At 39.5% G+C, this 23,350-nt stretch overlaps 1 protein-coding gene across 6 annotated transcripts in view; it reads left to right on the top strand.

Annotated features, from left to right (window-relative positions):
- The window catches only part of DUSP22 (dual specificity phosphatase 22), a 72,955-nt gene that overhangs the window by 24,742 nt on the left and 24,863 nt on the right, over nt 1-23,350 (top strand). For all 6 annotated transcript variants that reach the window (XR_008423070.1, XM_019419930.2, XM_053904950.1 and 3 more), the window contains exon 4: nt 23,159-23,208. Coding sequence is in view for 5 of the 6 variants with exons in the window: in XM_019419930.2 (XP_019275475.1) it covers nt 23,159-23,208 (50 nt within the window). In the remaining variant the exon portion in view is untranslated. The remainder of the gene's footprint in view (nt 1-23,158; nt 23,209-23,350) is intronic.

The raw sequence follows: 23,350 nt of genomic DNA, 5'->3' as shown, positions 1-23,350 counted from the left end.
TTTTTTTTAGAAAATAATACATGTGTGGTTGTGACCCATAGGTGTTCTTCTATTTTAGGATGGGGTATTGGAAGGGGAGGGGTTACTTGTTCTGGAAGAAATAATCCTAGTTCAAGCTGTTTTCATTTAAATTCACATTATGCAAGAGCAGGTAACATACTTTTATTTTAAATTTATTTTCCTTATCCATTAGAGCTGCCAGATTTCAGTTAGTGTAAAGACATGAGAACATAGTGTAATAAGTAATTCTATTAAATGTTATAGTACCAGAGAACCATTGATGGTGAACAAACCTCTGTTCACTTCTCCAGATCTGTGAGTTCATACTTCCTTCTGTTGTTTCAGCTCTGGTTTTTTGTTAAGGTGCTATAATTTGTGTTGCAGCATGATTTTATTGAAAACAATAACAACAGCACATCATTTTTTGGAGATTAACAGTTCCTTTGAAAATAGCTACTCTGTTTCTTCATCTGTCAACAATAGTTTTATATTTAAAATATAGCCAAGCTATGGTCAAGATAATAAGTTAAACACAAACTGGTCATGATTGACTTCCTCTTAAATCACAAGATGAGGCTTGAGGTTTCCTTTATTTTAATAAATTACATAGATGTTCTTTCCACTCTCATCCTCCGGGCCTGCCTCACTACTTTATACTCCATATAATGGAACACATTGCCATGCATGAACACGGCCCTTAAATCTGTTCACATTGTAACTTCTGTCCAGAACCAAGACCCGCACATTAGAAATAAAAAAGCTCTGGACCTTTTTTGTCCAATCTCCCCCACGTTACATGTGGGAAACAAAGGGCTAGAAAGTAAAACAGGTTGGATTATAACCCAATATAAAGAGACACTCTTTGTGTAAAAACCTCAGAGCTGTGGAAAAACTGTGTTTCCCCATCAGTATTCTTTTTCATTCCCTTACCTCAGTCTATAAGGACTGCCTTGGGAAAAAAAAAAAAAGAGAAATTCTGTGCCTTTTCTTTAGAGGTGGCTTGTATTTAGCAACATCCTGTTGTAGTCTTTGAATGCTGTTATTTACCTCAGCTTGATAATAAGTACTTTCCAAAGTTGCCTTTAAAAAATGGTGAAATAAAGACATGCCAGTCAAACTCAAAAAAAAAAAAAAAAAGTACTTTCCTGTGATTTAATATTCATTAAGAGTTAGACCATCATTTTATAGCATAATATACTTTAATGTTTCTCCTCTTATTTTGTTCAGTTTTAACTTCACAGGTAATTAATAAATACATTCCTATAAAAAAATTAAAACAGTAGTCTCTCTGTACAAGTGGGAAAACTCAGTCACCAAAAGTTATTTCAACTCATGTGCTCACATTAAGTTACTGGGATACAGGAGATTCACTAGGGTCCCAGAAGTTGCAGAACTTTGTTTAGCTCTCTGCCTGGTGCATAAAGGGACTCTTGTGTCTTAAATTGTAAATTCAGTTCCAGAAGCCATGATCTTACCCAGCCTGCGATGAATCAGGGAAATTGTTTGGAGTTGGTAGATTGAGGGATGGATTTTATTCTTCAGCAGCTCTGTGTTATGCTAGCCTTGATCACTGGAGAGAAGTAGAGCAGGGATGAAAGTGAGAGGGCAGGTTGTGTGCAGAGCCAAGCAACTGCAATAAGTTGAACCCCAAACTGGTAAGAAGCCCTAATATAAGGTGAAGGGATAAGGCATAGGAGACGAGATAGCTGGGACCTCCTTCGTGATCTGAAATCTTCAAAGCCATGCATGTTTATTGAATGGCCTCTAACTTACTCTGGGCAACACTAGTCTGGAGCTGGTCTGGGAGTGGCAAGGTTGTTATTATTGAAAATCGGAAGGGTTTCAGTGCTACTAATTCCATGCAGGAGTTTCCAAGCCCTGCTGCCATGTAGCCACTACACTGTAAATACTTCTTTTGTTCATTTCCAACAAATATTTGAATGGGTTTAAAAGCAATGGGTGCTTAGCATCAAATATCAAAGGCTTTTATAATCTTTACGTACGCTCTTATTGTAATGGAAGCTAGGTGAAGGAGGGTAGTCATATTGTGCAATATGGTTTCTAGTACAGAGCTCATAGGTCAAGGGCTTTGTGAAGATTCTAAAAGGGTAGATTGTTGAACAATAGCCCTGGGATGTGATACTTTGCAAAAAATAAAGAAGTTTAGGGAATTTAGCACACTATTGGCTCCTCTGGAAGATCCACATATTTATTAAAAGTTCTCAAGTTCTGCATTGAAGATACACACTTATCAATCTTTCTAAACAGGGAACCAGTTTGTGTGTGTGTGTGTGTGTGTGTGTGTGTGTGTTGCTTATGTAACACACTATCTAATAACATCCCATGGCACTATTTTCTGCTGAATAGAGTCATGGACATTTAGATTAAGGAGGACTCAGGAAAGGGGTCTGCTGGCCATTAGAGTCCAGGGTGAGCTTTCTGGGTGAGCACTTGTTCAGAGGGATACTTACACAGCTAGTAAGCTAAGGTGACTGTGATCAGGGAAAGGGTGCTAAACCCGATCTTATTACCAAATGGGGCTGCCTTAATATAGATTGTTGTGAGAACCTAATATTGGTAGGATGGAAAATTGCATAGTTTTTGTGCTTGTTACATCTTCCGTGGTCATAATGATTTGTAACCTGTTGTAACACCTGACCAGTGACCATTCTGGTGCATCTGCCATGAAAAGCCTCATGAATATGCTAAAGACATCTTTAGTTATGCATTTATTGATTTTACTTTAGGAAGGACTTTTAAGGAACTTGTGATTTGGTTGATTTCAGTTAAATTAGATGTGATTCTCTATTATTTAGGTACTTTTTAGAAGGGTTTCCCAATATAATGTTAGGGTGTTGTACTCTTTCTAACAATCCAAAGGCAGAAAAGAAATGAAAGAATAAAAGGTGCTGTTCTCAGGGTGGAGGGGCTGGGCCTCACCTCACCTCTGGTCATCTAGTAAAGCCAGGTGGTCTTTGGTGCTTCTTCAGTGGATGAGACAAGGTTTATTTATCTTTTGAATCATGAGGCAAGGTGGTCAGCCAAGATAAAGAGGTCCAAAGCCCCAATTTCTTTTTCTCCAGAAGAGTATCTGAGGAGTAGATTTTCTGGGATGATGATTCTAAGAAATAGTAGAAACTTGGGGGCCTATATATTCACTTGAGTCAGCCCTAAATTAACATCTACAATTCTGAAGAGCTCTGACTCCATTTCTATGCCTACTTTTTCTGTGTTTGACATAGGAATTCCAGATGAACAGGGTCCCAGAGATCACTTACTTTGATTCTACATTGTGTAGACAAAGAAGCTAAAGTTCAGAGACATGAAGGGACTTGCCCACAATCCCATAGTTGATCTGTGTAGCTTAATAGGAACCTGGATCTTCTTTCCCAAGCCAGAGATTTCCCCAGAGTGCCTTACTGCCTTGGTCCTCTCCTTGCAGGACTGATGCTTCTGAATCTGCAAGCAATATTAGTAGATATTGCCACATATGCTTTGGAAAGGGTTATACCATTTGTGCCTTTGCTGGCAATGTATGAAAGTTCCTGTTTTCCAATACTGCCACCAGCACAGAGTTCTATTCTTCATTACTTTTAATTGGCAATATTTTTTTTTGTTTGTTTTATTTGTTGTGAATGCTGTCCTCACACTGTTGAGTTTCTTTTCCAAACCGTTCTTGCCTTTGAAGGCAGGGAGTGATTGATTGATTGACTGATTGATTCAACTCCTGCTACGTGCCAGGCCCTGGGACAGATGCTGGAGATAACAGAAGGAATTAATCCCAGTATTTTCCCCAATGAAGCCCTTAGAGTGTAAACAAGATATATATTATGGGTATTTTATAAATACCAGTAATAATTAAGTCCAGTGCAGGAAGAGCTCTGGCTCAGGGTAGGCCCTTAGTACTAGGAATCAAGTAGGAACAGAGGCCAATGAAGATCAGAGAACAAGGTTTTTCCTCTGCCACATGAATCTGGAGACATTTGCAGTTGACCAGGCATTTGACTGGGTTTTTGGAGATGATAAGAATTTGAAAAATCTGGTCTGTTGCATTCCAGCCAGGAGGAAGCTGGTAGTCCCAAGACATGACTTTTGGTAGAGCTCTGATTCCATGACAGTCATACCAACCTCTTTCAATCCTCCAAAAAGACTGAGAGCCCAGCAAGGCGGATGGCAGTGTTCTGGTTCCTTCATAGCATAATCAGACCTGGTGACTTGCTCACATCACCTGTTAGCAAGTGGCAGGGCCAGGGGGAAAATCATTGCCACATTCATTAATTTCAAACAGAAGTTAAGTCCAGACCTGTAATTTAAATATTGAAGGCGGAAAAACCCCTTTGTCTATTTCTATGTGTAGGACTTGGTTGGGGAGTTGATTGCTTTTTCTGGAGTGTTTCCTTATCAGTGAGCTGTGTCTTCAGTGTCTACTGATTGCTCTAGATTTGAGGGGTAGTGAAAACTCCTGTCACAAAGATGGTGTTTTTTTCATATCAGGAACCCCATATTGTTTGTAGGTGCTAAGGAAGTAATATTGAGCAATGAAAGATTTCTCCCTTCCCCTGAAAAAAGAAACAGAACTCTATCTTTCTAATGTAAAAATTTCAGAGGTTGTTTCATTTTTCATTCTGTGTACTTAACCAGAGCACCTGCAGGAAACAAAACTATTTTTTGCTATTAACAAAAATGCTTTAAAAAGTATTCTCATTCCTTTGCTGAACTAATCCTCCAAATAATTTTAATTTTTAAATTATTTATATTTTAGGATTACTAGAAAAAAAACCAGTAGTTTATATGCAGATAGTCAAACCAGGGTATTTTATGTATACCAGGTAGGTTTTTTGAGCTTGAGTTCAGCATGGATATGTATTCTTTCCATTTTAAGTTTTGGCTTTTATACTTTGAACCACTTAAGTTTTTTTTTTTTTTAAGAATAAGATGTTTTCATAAAAGACATTTATTCTTGGTGGTTCTGTTTTATATTTCCTTTAACACTAAAGACATATTTTGAGGTGCCCATGCTCACAATTTCATTTTGTTAGTTTTGTTTATAGTTGGCCACATCTTCTGGTTCTGATACTTATTGTTATCTATATGTCTGTACTGCTGTCTTCATTACCCACTTATTTTGAGGAAACTCTCACCAAGGTGAGATATTCAGTCTACTTGGACAGTGGTGTTGGCAGACTGAGGGGCTCCTTGATGTACTTTGGTTGTCTGCTACATGTCTGTCTGGTGACCCTCCTCATTTCACTACCTCAAAAGTTAAGTTGGTTTCCCAAGTGTAAATCAAACCAGAAACAAGGTGTTAAGTGGCATTTAAAGTTTAAGAAACTTCTATATGCTCTTCTTTCTTCTACCCTATTGCCTGCTCAAGCCCTACCCTTCCTCACAGCTTGGCCCCAGCTCTCCTTCTGAGAAGGACACTCCCAGTTTCCTCCAACCTCAGGACTTCTTCCCTTTTTTCTGTAATATTTGTAGTTTGTACTCTGAGCTGGGTTGTGAATTGTATACACTCTGTGACAGCCTCTGTAGTCTATCAAATGGCTATTTAATCTCTGTTTGATATCTAACTCTTTACTGTGTCCAGGCTCCTCAACTGGCTTCAGGCCTACTGCAGGCAAGTACTACACTGAGATTTCTTTGGGGTCTCCAGTACTCAACCTGGGTCTGGTACACAGGAGTCCCTCTGCAGACACTTACTGATGAACTGAGAGCCACATGCATTTTCAACTCCATTCCAAAGTGGGAAATCAGGTCTTTGACCATTTGTAGTTCATTGAGAGGTGTGAAAGAAGAGCTGTGCCAAGAATGATTTATTAACCATGAGTTATAAGTGAAGCCAGAGGATCTGTTTAATACAGTGTAGCCTCATTTATGTGGTTTGTTTGTTGTGTTCCTCACTTGTCAGTAAGTGATAGCAAAACTTGATGTACTGTTTTGTGGAGTTCTTATGGACTCTAGTTCAGAATTATCTTTTGCTAAGTTATTATAACCAAGAATTCCCTGTGATACTTCTATGATGTTCTGATTGATCTCTTAAGGATCCTTTAGCCACCTTTGGTTTGAATTAGAAGCTTTGTCTTACAAGGAGGAAAGTACATTTTAAGACACAGACAGTGAATGATCAATTAGAAGGTTTGCCATACCCAAGGCAGTATGCTTGAAGTACAGGCAGAGTTGGTTGAGGCATTGTCTCAGACTTCAAGGACTTAATAGCCAGATCATGAAAAGCTGAGAGAACATTCAAGCATAGGGGCTTGTGTTCTGGCTCCTGAGAAAGATCCTGTGGTCTTCCTTTGGCAGCCACATAAGCACACTTGCAGGGTGTCACCCCCAGCTCTGCCTTTCTACCTGGTATCCATGTTGGTCCTCAGCTTTCAGGACCCAAGGGCCCACCCTGCCCATGACCTTCAAGTCACAGGAGCTATAGGACACATTTCCCCTAGGAGGATAGGTAATTAATGAAAGCCACATGTTTTATCTTGTACTCACAGAGGTATGGGCAACGATGTTCACTGCAGCTCTGTTTGTAATGGCAAAAAATTGGAGCCAACCCACACATTCAGCAGAAGGGTAGTAATCAATTATGATACAACCATGTTAAGAAATACTCTGCAGCAATTCAAAAAGAGAAAGGTTTATAGGTATACACAGGAAAAAGTTAATTGTTAAGAAAAATAAGCAAGTTGTAAAATAATATCTACAATATAATCCCATTTATATAAAATTAAATATCAATTATATATTTCTGTGTGTACATTTATATGCATGTAAATGTACAGGTAAGGGTTTGGAAGGACCATGCCAGATTCTTCAGAATGGTAAGTGGGGTAGGATGGGAAAAGAGGGTAGGAAGGATGAATTTCACTTTTGTGTCTAGTTTTATTTTTTTCACAGTGGGAGTCTCTTCATAGTTTCTTTTTGAATGAAGAAAGGTAGGGAAGGGAGGTAGGCAGGTGGGTGGCCATACCCCTGGTCTCTGTAGTAGTGACAAGTGGATATTGAGGCTTGGCCAGAATGGGTTCTGTGGTAAAAGTGTTCCCTATGGATTCATGTGTGCATGTTGGACATCAGACACATTACATCCTTGTTGTCCATGATCAGGGGATATAAACCATTCATTTCAGTTATCTTAATCTTGAAAGGGAGAAGGTAGCCCGAGACAAACCTTTCAACTGTCTAGATTTTATTTTTGGTATCAATTAACTTCTATTTGATTGTTTCAGTTAAATGAATTTATGTCCTTTCTTAAGATTCACAAATCCCCTAGTGCAGCTTGAAGCATTGGGTGAGATTTCCTATGTAGATTGGCCAGTGTATCCAATGTGGATGATTTTAGTTAGTTTATTGGCATTGCAGAACCTTCACACTATCAAATTGCTAATGAGGTCCTGGGCCTTTGAAAACAAATCATTGTTTGACCATGGTTTTCAGATTGACAATTGTTTCCAGTGAACCCCCATTGTTTTCACCTCTCTAGGAAAGTCTTTGATGCCACCCAAGTATCAGTGGCACCTACCATACCAAAGGCTTGCAGCAGCTTTCATGTGTTGAGGTAAATTTGTTTGAAGCCAACCCCAGACTTAAATAGAAATGACTCAAATAGAAATGATTATGGTAGGTATCGAAAACTGTCTAGTAATCGCTCTTTCTTGAATCAAGCTGTATCTGAGTTCCGTGTGTGTGGGCAGTCAAGTGCGTAAGAAAGTTCCATCTGGCTGCTGACCCCTCTGTGACAAGCTCACTTGCAAATGGAGTTATAAAACCAGAATTCCAGCATGAATGGACTAAAAGGGGCTTGAAATCTTTATTTCTTCTAGAGAGGAAACGGTGCTTTTTTGTCTTTAAGTGAAACAGATCTATGTTAACCTTTCTTTTCTCTGGCTTTCTAGAGCACCCTGCATTTCAGATGTGAACCTTCTCTTTAGTACTCATATTTATTGTGCAGCCTCTCCACATAACTGAAGACTTTTACAAAGCACTCTTCCTAAACTTTTCTCTAAATCAAGTCCCAGTTTTTTTAGTATTTCTTGCTGAGTGCCCTTTTTTGTCTTTCCTGTCCTGACTCCCCTGTGTGTTCAAGTACTGAGCACACTGTGTGTTGAGTGTTTCTGAAGTGGGTTTGCCTTGTTTGCATCCCTCCTTTTCTTCAATGGGGAATATATCCCATTGATCTGTCAATATCTCCAAACCATGGTCTCAGGAGAAGTATGTAACTTGTGGTCTCCCCTGTGTGCTTCAGCTGGAGTGATAGTATGCATTGATACAACTACATAAATTGCCTATAAATGCTGAAGCACATGGTAGAAATTCTGTCTATTTATGCAAAATATTCAGACTCATGGGCTGGGAAGTTTGGGGAAGACTTTGTAAAGAGGGGTGTTGAGGCAACCTTGTAGAACCAGTATGGTTTGGTTCAGTGGGGAGGTATGTCTCGACTAGGAGCAGCCCTTCGCAGCCCTTCCGGACTGGTCAGGAAGGGGGAAATAAGCCCTGGAGCCATAAGAGATGTGTGGAGATTGGCTGATTATAGAGTGGAGAAGGTGGTCAACATGGTGGGGTAAGGGTGGGGCCATACTCAGTTCTCCTTTTGGCTAAATTAGGAGTTATTCCTTCAGATTCAGCAGATGTTTACTTACCTTGTAACAAGGATTGGGGATAAAATACAAAGAAGTAAGATGGGGCCCAGCATTAAGAAGAGACAGGCACAGAAATCCTTGTAACAGTGCAAAGTTGTGAATGCATAACAGAGGTGAGGGGCTCTGGGGCACTTGTGAAAATGGCTAACCCAGCCAGGTCAGCCATGATTTGCCAAGGAGTTGACAATTTGGTGTGGTCTCAAGAGATAACAAAAGTTTTTTAGGTACTGATGGTGAACACAGACAGGGTGGGGGAATGAGATTTCTCTAGGCATGCAGAGGCACCAGATGTGCAAAGGCAAGGCATGTTCTGTGACTTGTGAAAGGCTCATCAGGGCAGAGTGGCCAGGCTGCAGAGACAGGCTCAGAGCAGATTGGAAAGTTTTTATTTGTCAAGTTGAGGAGTCTGAGCTTTATCTGTGAAGCAGAGACTCAGCAAAGATTTATGAACCAAGTCAGGTGACACATTCAGGTTCCTTTTCCAGGGTATTGACTAGGGAATGGGATGAATGAGGGTAATGGATATCAAGGAAACTTTAGGAAGCTCTTACAATAATCCTGGTCAGAAATGGTGACGGTTTGAACTGGGATGCTGAGAGTGGATTTTTCTGTAGAAGTGGAAGAGTCATTTCCACAACGTGACACAGCAAGGTTAAAAATCAAAGGATGAGCAAAGATTTTTCAGCATAAATGAACCAAAAGAAATGTGGCATAGGAATATTTTTATCAGACAAAATAGAATTGAAAGCAAAAGAATAAAATTGGATTAAGGAGGAACTATATAAATGAAACAAAGGAACAATCTGTCAAGAAATTTTAACAGCCATGAACTTGTAGGTACTTCATAAAACGGCTTCATAATACAGAAAGCCATTTCTAAGAATTGTTTATAATTAGATATGGGGAGTGAAGCAAGGGAGAAGCCAGGGATGTCTGAGGCCACAGCATGATGGGCTAAAAGACAGATGTACCACCAATGGATGGATGTGAGCATTCGGGGAGGCAGAGCTGGAATTGAAGAAGCAGCAAGATAAGTTCTGGGTGAAATGCTCATGTGATATTCCCAAATGAATAGAAATATATGTCCAGGGCTCAGGAGAGAGATCTAGGCTGGAGATGAAGGTTTAGCATCATCATTGTAGACTTGTAGCTAAGCCATTGAGATTGAATAAAACCATGCAAGAAAATGCTTCAACAGGATGAATAGGAGGCTAGAGAATGAACAGAATCCTGGGAGCATGGAAGCGTCTGACTTTTATGTGGTGTTAATAACATTGAAAGCATATAAACACATGCTCCCATCAGTCACGTGTCAGGTGAGGTAGATGAATCTTGATTATTATTCCTAAATTCACACCCCTTGATGGGTGCTAGTTAGTCTCAACTTTTTTGAGTACAGTCCTTGAGGTACTCTTTAGGGGCACCCCAGAGCACAGAGGGGTTAGAGAGAAAAGAGCTCTGGTGCAGATATAATGCAGTTCTGCAGTTCTTTGGCCATCAACCCTTAACAAGAAATTCTTGTGCATGGTTGTGCTAGATGCTAGCACTAGAAGGCAGGAGAACAAGTGACATAGGAGCAAACTCTGGAAAGCTTTTAATAGGGGCCCAATTTTACTAAGGAGTTTAAAAGGGAAGAGCAGCTTAATTTGGAAGATACAACCAAAGTAAGTATCCTCAGAAGGAAATATGTTTTTGGTTCCAGGTTAGGACAGCACAGCATGTAGCTGGCAGACCTTCAGGAAATCTGAGCATCATGGTGGTAATGGCAGAGGATGTCTAGCCCAAGGGAATTGGACAAATTGCAGGCTCCTTGGGTGAGGGGACTTTGAGTCTGTAGTCAGAAATTGGAATCAGAAGTTAAAGGTTATATTGGTTGGTTGGTTGGTTGGTTGGTTGATTAAGATCCAAAGCAGGGTATAATGGCTCTGTAGGCACTATTGTTTTTAGCCATAAGATAAAAAATATTTAAATGTAGTCTGGTTTACTGAAGATGGTTTAAGCAAATTTGCCATTTTTAGGTGCTCCTAGTAATTCATTGCTGGTAGGCACTGCAGGTGGACCTTGTGTCTGCCACAGCTGCAAGGGAAGTGATCCAAACTGACTTTAAAAGCCCAAGAGTAAACCAATGGCACCTAGCTAAGAGTCATCATCTCAGTTCAGGCTAAGTGGACAGGTCATGCCCATACTACTCTTTGAAATGTTTCCTCCTCTCTGTGGTCTGACTCCTGAGGTGTTTTACAGACCTTTATGTGTATGCTGGGGCAGAGAATTGTGTCAAACCCTGGGTTTGAATTGAGAAATTATTTCTCCTTTCAGTTATCACCACAACTAGTACAGATGTTGAGTTTCAACATGCATTACTTAGAAGCATCTTCAACTAGCTCTTATCTGCTTTTCTAATGGGAAAGCAAATGAAATACATGGTGAAAGTTTGAACTAGTCAAGCCATACCTGCTTATAGCACTGGTGAGGGAAAAGTAGTAGATGCATCCAAGATCTGAATTAGAGCCTTCTTCTCTTGAGGGCCAATATGGACATACTTATTTGCTTCTCAGATTTTTCCTAACTAAAGGGAAATGATCCATAATATTCCTTTGGTGGGAACCGTAGCCAGCTTCCAGAGAATGGAGAGGACATGGGAAAGCTGCCATCAGGCTATGCCTTTACCCTTTAAATGGCTGCAAAGAGACAGCTTTTCTAATATTGTGTGAGCATGGGGTAAGGCATCACAGACAAACAGAGCTGATCCCAGACCTCAAATTGAACCATGGAAACTATTCCTAAGCAGAGTAGTTTAGAAATCATCTCAGAATTTACAGATCTTTAAAGCATTTGGGGCTTCAAAATGGTGGAACTGGTCCAACTTGACTTTACCTATTTAGTGAAATACCTTGTCAAGGAGACCATCCCCACAGCTACCCAAGCAGAAGGTAATTTCAAAGCTACTATAAATGATTAATTTAAGCTGCATTATAGAATGCTCTGATACTATGCCCTAAAGAACAAAAATTATCAGGGCACCTGATCAGGGCATCAGTCAGTTAAGTGTCTGACTCTTGATTTCAGCTCAGGTCATGATCTCACAGTAATGAGATGGAGTCCCACATCTCTCCCTCTCTCTGCTCCAGCCCCGCTTGTGCATGCATGCACACACATGTTCATTCTCATTCTCTCTCTCTCTCTCTCTCTCCCTTTCTCCCTCTCCCTCTCCCAAAATAAATAAATAAACTTCTTTAAAAAAATAACAAAAATTATGTCATAGCTAACAAAGAATAACATTTCTAAGTATTTGGTTTTTTTTAAATGTTCCTTTACACTGAGGCTAGCCAGCTTTTCCAATGGAAACCTCTCTTGCTGTTGCTCCTGTATGTGTGGTGGCATTGTGGTTGAATAGTTCCAAACAGTAATCCTGAAGTCCTGCTGACCCCAATGAAGGAGGGACCTTTGACCTCCTTGGTGGCCAGTGCTCGATCTCTCCTTGTGAGTCCTACATGGGCTCTAATAAAAGTGGTCTGGGACTTCCTTCTGTGCCTAGTGCAAGAGGATGCAGCTGTCAAAATAAAAATAGCCCATCAGATTTCTTTCAATGGCAGCAGTGGGGGAGGGAAGATTTGGTAAAATGCTGCCCTTTCAAAGGAAGGCCATGAAACATTGGCCAGCCGATCCTTAAAACAGAGCAAGGAAAATGCACCCCCCCCATTATGTTTGGGTAATAGGACACCCCTTATCTGTTGTACATGAATGTTACATGAAACAGAAATTTAATGCAGTCTCTAATCCACATTTACCTTCATTGTAGAGGGATACTCTTCCTTATATTCAGGAGAAATGGGAGAGGTTCTGTTCTCTGCCCTACTCCTCTCTACCCTTCAGCCCATAGCTCTTTCTTACTGTTCTGAGTTCCATGGCCCTTCTTGTGTGGCTCGTGCACTGGCCTTTACCACCTGTAGCCTTTGCATGTCATAAACATTAGCCCTACCCATGTATGACTGGACAGCTCATAGGGTCAGTTTTGTTTCAAGAATGAAACCTGCTTGTTTTCATTCTTGAAACAAACCACTTCGAGGTCTGATCCCACATAGAGGAGGTGATGTTAGGCCCAAGAGATTGAGTGCTCTTTAGAAAAAGCTTCTTAGCTTTTTCAAAGCTGCAGATTGTATCCAAGACTGAAGACAAGTGGCAATCTACAAAGTCAGTAACTCAGTGTTCAGTGAATTTATTATTCTATCATAAGTGAGAGAGTCTGAGAATTCATTTGTTTAGTAATCTCCAAAAGAGGACACAAATAATGTTTGAAACAATGCTATGTTCCTCCCTGAGTAGAGAGATGTATTTAAGAAGGGAAACAGTCACCTTCTTGCTGAAAAGGTGAGGATGACTCAGGCAGGTGTGCTCATCCAGGCCTAGTAGACAAACAAGAGTGAATGTGGCTCTTCCCACTGGTTCTAGTGAGCTGTCTGCTAACAGCATTCTGAAGCCTGGTCTGTGTGACACTGAATTTGCTGGTAACCTGGGGCTGCAATCAAGATAGAGATGACTGACAACAAACTTGCCTTTTCCAGTTATTGAGCACCTACTAGCAGCACTTAGTGTGTTTCACATATTGCATCTAATTTCTTTGTTAAAAATGTCCTATATTAGAGGAAGATTCCTCTGTCCCCCTCTTTTGCAGAGAAAGAAGAGAACTGAGCACAACTAATGATTTAGAATATTGCAATTCTAAGAAGTTGCTGTGCTGTATCAGGAGCACCTGGGTGGCTCAGTTGGTTAAGCATCCAACTTCAGCTCAGGTCATGATCTCGCAGTTCATGAATTCAAGCTTGCATTGGGCTCTCTGCTGTCAGTGCAAGCCTGCTTTGGATCCTCTGCCTCCCTCTCTCTGCCCCTGCCACATTCACTCCCCACGTCTCAAAAGTAAATAAACATTTTTTTTTTAAAGAAGGTGCTATTCTGTATCGGATATCATTTAAATATAGAAGAAAAATTTGACATGCAAGATGAACTTGAAGCCATGAAAATGACTGTGAAATGTCATTGACTAGACCAGGGCTCGGCACACATTTTTATCAAGGGCCAGATAGTAAATATTTTGATCTCTGTGGGCCCTAAGTTTCCTGTTACAGTACAGTACTGTCTCCTGTACCATGAAAGGAGCTATTGACAATGTATAGATGAACAGGCATGACTGTGTCCCAATAAACACAGGCCTGTTTGCAAATCCTGCCAGCGTCATCCAGGAGCCTGTGTTGGGTCTAAAGCCTGGGGCCATTTATTCCCCAATTTAATGCAGTCCTGAAGATATCTGAGCATTTTTCCTGCCCTCACCTTAGTTATTATTTCCCATTGTTAGTGAGACTGTTCACAAGATTCTGCTGAGACCATTTAGAGCTGAGACCATTTAGAGCATGTAGTAAACTAAATATGGAGACCTAGACCTTAAAGACCATTTGTGCCTGGCCTGTCTGCACTGGGTCATGACTTTGGAGCCAACTGCAAGTGCCTCTGGCCAGCCTAGGGCAGTGCTCAAGGACATATATGGGCCATTCTAGTAATTTTTTAAATATAATTTATTGTCAAATTGGCTTACATTCAACACCCAGTACTCATCCCAACAAGTGCCCTCCTCAATGCCCATCACCCACTTTCCCCTCTCCCCCACCACCCATCAACCCTCAGTTTGTTCTCTGTATTTAAGAGTCTATTATGGTTTGCTTCCCTCCCTCTCTGTTTGTAACTAATTTTTTCCCCTTCCCTTTCCCATGGTCTTCCGTTAAGTTTCTCAAGATCCACATATGAGTGAAAACATATGATATCTGTCTTTCTCTGACTGACTTATTTTAGAATTAAAATTGTGAAAATGGATCTTCTTTCCCATGCATTTCTTCCTTCACTTAGCAACCATTCTTTGAAGAGAAGGGTACTGGGATACCGAAAGAAAGATGACTAAGATAGGATTAGGCATTTAAAGAATTTAGGGTCTATTGTGAGAGACCATTCATAAGACAGTTATGGTCCTCTATTCTGTGGTCTTGATGCCTGTGTGCCAGCCATGTTGTGTGTTGTCAGGGCACTTGGAACAGGGAGGTGGAGTCAGCCTGAGGTGGAGGGAGATGATGTCAGGGAAGGTTCTGGGCATGCGGCTGGTAGGTTACATCAGGGGAGGTTCCACCAAGGAAGTACCCCTGGGAGGAGTCCTGAAAGAGAAGGGTATTCCAGATATGAAAAAAAAAATACTGGAGAGAAGAAGGAAGCCTGGGGAGAAGTGGGCAGGAAAGTACAGAACATTTGGAGAGACTCTCAAGCAGCCCAGATACCGGGAGTTTGGTGAGCTGGGGGAGGTGAGCTTAGGAGGTAAGTTGTAGAGAAGTACTGAAGGATTTTGAAGTGGATCTTCTTTACTTTACAGATATAATAAGGAGCCACTGAATGTGTTTTAGCAGCTGAGGCATATGATCGGATAAAAATTTATCTTTGTATCTTTTACAAGTGGTATTAGAGAATGCTCCTAAAATATCTACTGCTGATTTCTCCTGATTTACAAGCATCCATTTTCAGTCATGGTAATTTTTTGATATGGTCATTTATCATTAACATTCGTTAAGTAATACTGCAGAATTACTTGGTTTAGAGAGTTTTCATGAGTCACACTGGGTACATCAGCAGTGCTCAGACACAACTGAAATCACAGAAAACGGCTTTCAGTGGTGGGTTAGAGCTGGCATGAATCTCCCTCACTACCTTCCCATAACCCACCCATGTTGGCTCACTATGTGTGATGTGCTGACTATGCCCACTTTAGCCTTCATTGAAATAGCTCGAGCAAAAATAAGCATTTGGGTCCTCATCGGTTGATCTGACGAGTCAGATGTATGTCGTTTTTTGACTAACCTGAAAGAAGCCAACAGGTGTTGGAGGTTTCTCATTTGCATTTTTTCTCACAAAATCAAACCAAGGGCTAAATCTTGTTTCTCCACTCTGACCTTCCCACCCCTCCCCACCCCATCAAGTACCACAGAGTTCTTGGAAGTTGTTATTTGTAGTAGTGTTTCCTAAATTTAGCTGGTGCAGGAAGAATCAGTGGCAAATGGGTGCCTGAAGAAAATGCATCTTCAGTTTAGAATCTAGACTCAAAACATTTATTATATAGCACAACAAAAGGATTGCATTTATTTTCTGTGGTGATTTTCTACAGTAATTCCTATGAGATTTTGGTTACGGTACAAACAAAAAGAGAGATGGCTGAGAATCTCATCCCCGGACCTTATCTGTTCATGTTTTTTTATGCCGACTTCCAGTTCTTAGTCCACAGACATACATAAGTTTTTCCATATGTAATCTTTCTGTGGATATAATTTTGTATTCTACTTTTTGCCCTTAAAATGCTATTGGCCATATGAAAATTATTAAATTGAGGAGAAATAATATTCAAAATGTGTGTGCCAGCTACTGGGTTTGGCATCCACATACACAAACTGGATGAAAATCTTCATATGCTTTCTCTGGAGTGAGACACTCTGTGAAGAGGTGGCTTTATAAAGGAGAATAAGGTTGTCAAACCTGTGTACATCTGAAAACAATTTCAAGTCAGCAATTGCCATCTCTTGGGTCTGTGACCTTCCTAGCGTGGCTAGACTAATTTTTTCAGAGTTTACTTTAGGTTTATATGAAAGTGCAGAAGCAGTCAAATTCATAGAGACGGAAAGAGAGTGGGGGTTACCAAGGACTGGGGGAAGGGTTAATGGGGAGTTAGTGTTTAATTGACATAGAGTTTCCATTTGGGAAGATAAAAAGTTCTAGAGATGGATGGTGGTGATGAGAATGTGAATATACATGATGCCACTGAACCATTTAAAATGGTTAAAATGGCAAATTTTATGTATATTTTACTACAATCAAAAAAAAAAAGCAGAATGTGACTTTCTCGAGTGGGAGAGACCTTTGTTTTTCACAGTGGTGTACAAACTGTGCTCTTCTGATCAGGTGTGGTACAATCTAAACTTAAATCTTTTAAAATTTTGTTTCTTTTTTGGAGTCAGATTTTTTGATAATTGGGTGAAATTAGGTCTTAATAGGGCCCCCAACTTATTTTGCTCAATTCAGTCATGGGTGTTAGATGATCAGTGTTAATAGAGTTCTGTGTGTAAGAATTACAGAGTCCGATGTCAGTGTGCCACACTGATATCTTGTAAATGTGATTGTCAAAGAAAAAACTGTCATCTCCTTCAGAGGACAACTCCATATTGCTACTAGTATTTGGATGGGATGAGATAAGAAACCAGGGTTTCTAATAAGGTCATTTTTATTAGCAGCTAAAATAACTTTTCCATCACATGGATTTCCTGATTCTGGCCCCTTAGTGAACTTCATTTCCTATTATGTTTCCTCTTAGTTTGTGAATAAGTCCTTACAGAAAATAGTTATATTCTATAACTGGTTTTTATTAGTTTTCCTGGGAAAGAGAGAACAGATTCTGAAGGGCTTGATCTTTCTTTAAAAAAGTAGAATGTCAGCTAGGTTCTTCAAAAGCCTCTTATGTTTCAGAAACAAAAGAACAGTGAATTTTAGAAATTGTACTTGAAACAAGCGAGAGTTTGATCTCTTACTAGTCCTGAAATCAGAATCTTGGCCCTGCTTTCCAAGTACTTGTCTATGTATCGTTTTAAGTGTAATCTTTAGTTTCAGCCCCAAAGAAAGGCAAAAACCTTACTTTTGGTGGTTACTATGCTTGTTGAAACAGAAAACAGAAAAATATTAGAACTTTTGAGAATATGGACTTAGAAAGCTTTAAACTTTGCTCAAAAAGAATATTCTGGAATACTTTCTAAACTTTCTTTTCAGTGAATTGATGTCTGCGGTGTCTTTCAAAACCTAACACAAAAGCTTTACCCAAAAAGCTTTCTTTCGATGATCTCATTGAAATGTAACCTCTTTCCTGTATTTTCCTAATTTTTTTTCCATACTATGTAATATTAATTGATGTGTTGCTTGTTATGAATATTCAGTATGTATGTGGTCAGTGTAAATATGAGGATTTTTCTTAATTCTTTGCATTCTTCCTCCCTCTAGTCCCCATCTTATCAGTATTAATAGCGTTCGCAGGATGTGTTAAGCCATTCAAAATGCCATGTAGTCAAAAGAAATTATCTGCTCTTTCTTTGTACCTCCTAGAAATCATGACAGTCTTAAAGCATATACTGAGCCCCTTTCCCTTAACTGAACTGTTTTTGTATTCGTGGGCCAGGAACCTAACTTGAAAATCTGCAACTTGATGCTTACTAACTCCATAAAAGTTTAATGGTAATTGGCTTTCCACCAATCACTTTTTTAAAACATTATGGAAAATACTGAATTTTTATTTATTTAATAATAATTTTATTTCAAAGGTAATAAACTTCAGTTTTATTTGTTTTTCTTTTAGCTTTAGAGGTAATATGTAGGAGTAGGAGTAAATATCACACAGTAAGTGCTATACTAATGAAAACATTACTGTTATTTTTTTTATTCCTTTATAGTTAACATACAGTGTCATATTAGTTTTAGGTATATAATATAGTGATTCAAGAATTCTATACACATTACTCAGTGCTCATCATGATAAATGCACTTTTAATCCACTTCTCCTATTTTACCCATCCTCCCACCCACGTCCCCTCTGTGTTATTTTTATTACTTATGAATTTTTCAGATTGTTCTAGAATTTTGTTCTAGAGTAAGATTTTTATTACTTTGTTTTGTTTGCTATGCTTTCCATAATTTATCTAAACACATTGTGCCCCTTTTCTCTGTCTGACCTCAACATTAGAGAATGGTCTTTTGGGGTTCTATTAATACTAGGATAATTTTAAGTCTATCCAGCCTTCTTGTAGCACTGAGTTCCTTAATGGTGTCAGCACTCTTGCTGCTTTCTGAATTAGTAATTAACTGCCATGAATTGTACACATGTGCAGGCATCTGAAGGCTTTTTTCAGGTACTTCATGTTCTGCAGTCTGTGGCCTCCAAGAGAGATACTTTTCGTGCTTTGTTAATGACTAAGCCAAGATAAATAGATGTTCTTGGGTGGTGAGCAGCTGAACCTTTTTGACAGTTTTGACTCCTTTCTTTATAGTATTTGCATAGTTTGTTCACTGTGTGGACAGGCAGGAGACATCTGATGTCTGGAGCTTGTGCAGGGAACATGCCCTTCCGTGGCATAGCTAAAAGTTCAGCTCCCTTGTTTTAGTGGTCACCAGGTTAAGGCACGGTCACTTTACAATATTTTTCTCACTTGTAGTATTCTTATAGTATGATCTTCATGTTAATTGATTTTCACCTTGTTCAACAGATATTTAGTGAGTGTTTACTATGTGCCAAGGTAGGTTATTGTTCTGTTTTTGAGAGAATATGATCTTGTGTTATATATTTTTTCTGTCCTTCCTTAAGAGTAGGGGATCCCCAAACTTGTGGCTGAGAGCTACTTTGTTCCTCCTTAGAGCTTCACAGATGGGAAGCTGTAGCTGCCACATGCCCATCCCAGTTAGTGAGGGTGAGGGGCCTAGCATGGCTGAAAGTCACCTCCTCATCATCTGTGGGCATGGAGGGAAGGATATCCTTTGCCATCTTCGTGCAGTTTTCTCCTGCTTTATAGGGCCAGTATCCTTTTCTTTTTTGCATTAGGCACCAAAAAGGGGAATGTGACCCCACTCATGGAACACCTAAAGGAAGTGAAGTACTTTCCAGTCACACTGATGTTGGCATTTATAGTAAATGCTCTTAATAAGCTAAGACCTATTTAGCCTCCTCTTCTGTCCATTCTCTTTATTTTTTTTTTCTTTCCTCCCATCATATGGGCTGGGCTGATTTTAGATTCTGTTAGAATTAAGTGGCTGTCAGCATGTGTGACAGGCATTTTTATATCTTATGTTAGAAGGAATCCACCTCAGCATCCTTGATTGATTGAAGGTACTCAGGCTATGACAGTCACAGTGGAAGGGAGCATGGAAACCTGAAAATCCTTCACATCCCTCTGGAAGTATTGGTCTGAAAGAGGTTGGAGGAAGTGTGTGGGAGGAAAGAATTTCATAAGCTTCTGGGCCCGATCCATGGCCAACTCTCACTTAAGAGTAAAAGAAAAGAGTAAATGAGTCATTTCAATGACGGGTGTATGAAATGACCAGCATGTGTATCTATACTAATAAGCTTTTTGACCTTGATGGAGGGAAGGAGTGAAATCACTTATTTTTACAGTATCATTTCCTTTTCCATTTTTTCCTTTTAAATTACTTCTTTAATACCTCTTTGGGTTTGGAGGTGCTTTAGAACTTCAAACAACTGCCTTAATATTTCCAGCAGAGCACAGTGCCCAGAGTCCAGGGAAAAATGAGGATAGAGAGAAAAGGAGGCAATTAGGGATAACAAAGCAAAAGTTAAATGAGGGAGAAACTGCTGCTTCACCATCCTCTAGCGCTGATCCTTAAACCTTACCCTTGACATGTTTAATTGTGTTTGGTCTCATGCTGAAGTGTTCTCATATGTATTAACAGTGGTAAAACTCATCTTCTTTAAGAGTCTTTGCTGGAAGATGTAATGATTGACTCAAAGCTGGAAAAACATGAATGTGTATATGAATTAAACAGGAAAAAAGGGTTTTTCTGACTTCTCATAATAGTGGGAGACAGGGAGGGGAATTTTAGGGCTCAGGTCTTAGTTACAGACAGCTGATTCTACTCTGAGCCAGTTTAAGCAGGAAGGGGTTTATTAAGAAGTTGTTGAGAGCTTATGGTCTCCTCAGAAGAGCTGGAGAAACAGGCTTTCAGCTGAAGTTAAAGGAACAACACTCAGACCACATCACACAACTGGCCCAGTAAGATCTGCTGCCACGTCTCCCCACCCACCCCCAGTACCACCTGCCTCTGCTGCCACCTGCACCTGCCAAGCAGGTGCTCTTTACCCATCTAATTCTTCCCATGTCTTGTTTCCAAATCCACTTCAAGTAGGTGTGTCAGGTGATGCAACTAAATCCTGAGTCTACACCCTAATAGCAAAGGAGATTGAGAAACATAATTTATGTGGATTCTGTATTGGAATAGTGGGATTCACAATGTTGGGAAGTATTGAAATGTGGAAGTCTGGAAGGGTTTGGGGTGGCTGCAAATTTAGATGTTCCTTATAAGACTACATTAGCAAATACAACACAGAAATGCCTCATAATATGAATTAACAGTAAAATTTTATGATCAACTGCAAAAAAAATGCAACTCTAGAAGACAAGTTCCTTTATGGCTTTATTTGCTGAGGGACTTTTGGTAGTCTATATCATGATTCTACATATTTCTCCTTCATTTACTCTCTTAGGTTGGTTATTTTTCTAGTGTTTGATGTGTTTCTTCTCCTATTTATTATCCTTGACATGGCAAGATCCCATCAGATTAGGCTATCAAAGGAGGAAGGATTTAAAAATCATTCATTTAAGTCCTCACAGAACCATATTCTTTTGAAGAAGTTGCTGAGATTTCTAGATTTTGTACTTCTACTTGACATTGAAGACCTTTGGAACTATACTTTCAATCCCCCTGAAGAAGAAACAACTAGGTTTTTAATAAAACAAATTTAGCTTGAGTTTTTGTAGCATGAATTTACACAGACACTTTTTTTACTCATATAATCCATTTCAGATCTTTATTTTACTTAAGTCACTAAAGATAGACTTTCCCTCTTCCTCATTATTTTTTATTTTTTTTAATATATGAAATTTATTGTCAAATTAGTTTCCATACAACACCCAGTGCTCATCCCAAAAGATGCCCTCTTCAATGCCCATCACCTACCCTCCCCTCCCTCCACCACCCATCAACCCTCAGACTCCCAGACCTACCCTCCCCTCCCTCCCACCACCCATCAACTCCTCAGTTTTTAGGAGTCTCTTATGCTTTGGCTCTCTCTCCCACTCTAACCTCTTTTTTTTTTTTTTCCTTCCCTTCCCCCATGGGTTTCTGTTAAGTTTCTCAGGATCCACAAACGAGTGAAAACATATGGTATCTGTCTTTCTCTGTATGGCTTATTTCACTTAGCATCACACTCTCTAGTTCCATCCACGTTGCTACAAAGGGCCATATTTCATTCTTTCTCATTGCCATGTAGTACTCCATTGTGTATATAAACCACAATTTCTTTATCCATTCATCAGTTGATGGACATTTAGGCTTTTTCCATAATTTGGCTATTGTTGAGAGTGCTGCTATAAACATTGGGGTAAAAGTGCCCCTATGCATCAGTACTCCTGTATCCCTTGGGTAAATTCCTAGCAGTGCTACTGCTGGGTCATAGGGTAGGTCCACTTGTAATTTTTTGAGGAACCTCCACACTGTTTTCCAGAGTGGCTGCACCAGTTTGCATTCCCATCAACAGTGCAAGAGGATTCCTGTTTCTCCACAATCTCTCCAGCATCTATAGTCTCCTGATTTGTTCATTTTGACCACTCTGACTGGCGTGAGGTGATATCTGAGTGTGGTTTTGATTTGTATTTCCCTGATGAGGAGCAATGTTGAGCATCTTTTCATGTGCCTGTTGGCCATCTGGATGTCTTCTTTAGAGAAGTGTCTATTCATGTTTTCTGCCCATTTCTTCACTGGATTATTTTTTGGGTTACACAGACATTTTTAATAGATTTTTATGGAGACCTATGTGAAGTTTTTGGTTTTTTTTTTCAAATTGGGCCATTCTTTTCTTTTTTTAAAAATTTTTTTTAACATTTATTCATTTTTGAGAGACAGAGCCAGATAGAGCGTGAGTGGGGGAGGGGCAGAGAGAGGTGGGGACACAGAATCCAAAGCAGTCTCCAGACTCTGAGCTGTCAGCACAGAGCCCAACGTGGGGCTCAAACTCACAGACTGCAAGATCATGACCTGAGCCAAAGTTGGACATTTACAACTGAGCCACCCAAGCACCCCAGGGGCCATTCTTTTTAAAAAATGTATTAGTTTGGTACATAAACTTTTACTCTTTTGAAAAGCAAGCAAAATATATCAAAATATTTTGCATGTGTAAAGTTCCTACTAATGCATCAGTGAAATTGTAACTCTCTGATTACTAAAATATGATATAGAAAACTCTGTAACATAACATTACAATTTTTACTTAGCATGTTAAAGTTTTTACTAACAGTGCTTCTTTTTTGGCTACTCAAGATCTTAAATGAAATAGATTTTAAAAATGCTAAATATGTAAACAAGCATTTGAAATCATAGTTTTGAAACTTGTTGACACTTACTGGGAAGCCCTCAATTATTTCACTTTTTTGATAAACCCTGTCTAAACCTACAAGCTGTTTGCAAACTAGAGCATAAATATTTGTATGTATGGTCGCGGAAAATAACCAGGAACCTTAATTAAAGAGTTTTTCCCTGGTTCCTTGGCAACAAAAGATGAGTGAAAAACTTCTCCTTTTTACTTTTTATTTTTTGACCTGAGTAAATAGTTCCTTTAAATATTTTTCTCCACTAAGTATCGTCTTTTTACTTAAATTTTTTATATCATTCTACAGGGAGTTAAATACCTGTGCATTCCAGCAGCGGATTCGCCATCTCAAAACCTGTAAGTTGGTTTTTTCCTATATTTTTTGGAGATATTAAAAACAAATAAAGGACAGTAAAGTAAAGGACTGTGAAATCATTGGAGCCAATGGGATGCTTCATGCCATGCGTAGCTGCTGCTCTGCAGGGGAGGTAACAAGGCC

The sequence above is a fragment of the Panthera pardus genome, unplaced genomic scaffold, assembly GCF_024362965.1.
Source record: "Panthera pardus isolate Hobbes unplaced genomic scaffold, ASM2436296v1 HiC_scaffold_17, whole genome shotgun sequence".
NCBI lineage: Eukaryota > Metazoa > Chordata > Mammalia > Carnivora > Felidae > Panthera > Panthera pardus.
This window is presented reverse-complemented; position numbering and strand designations above follow the sequence as displayed.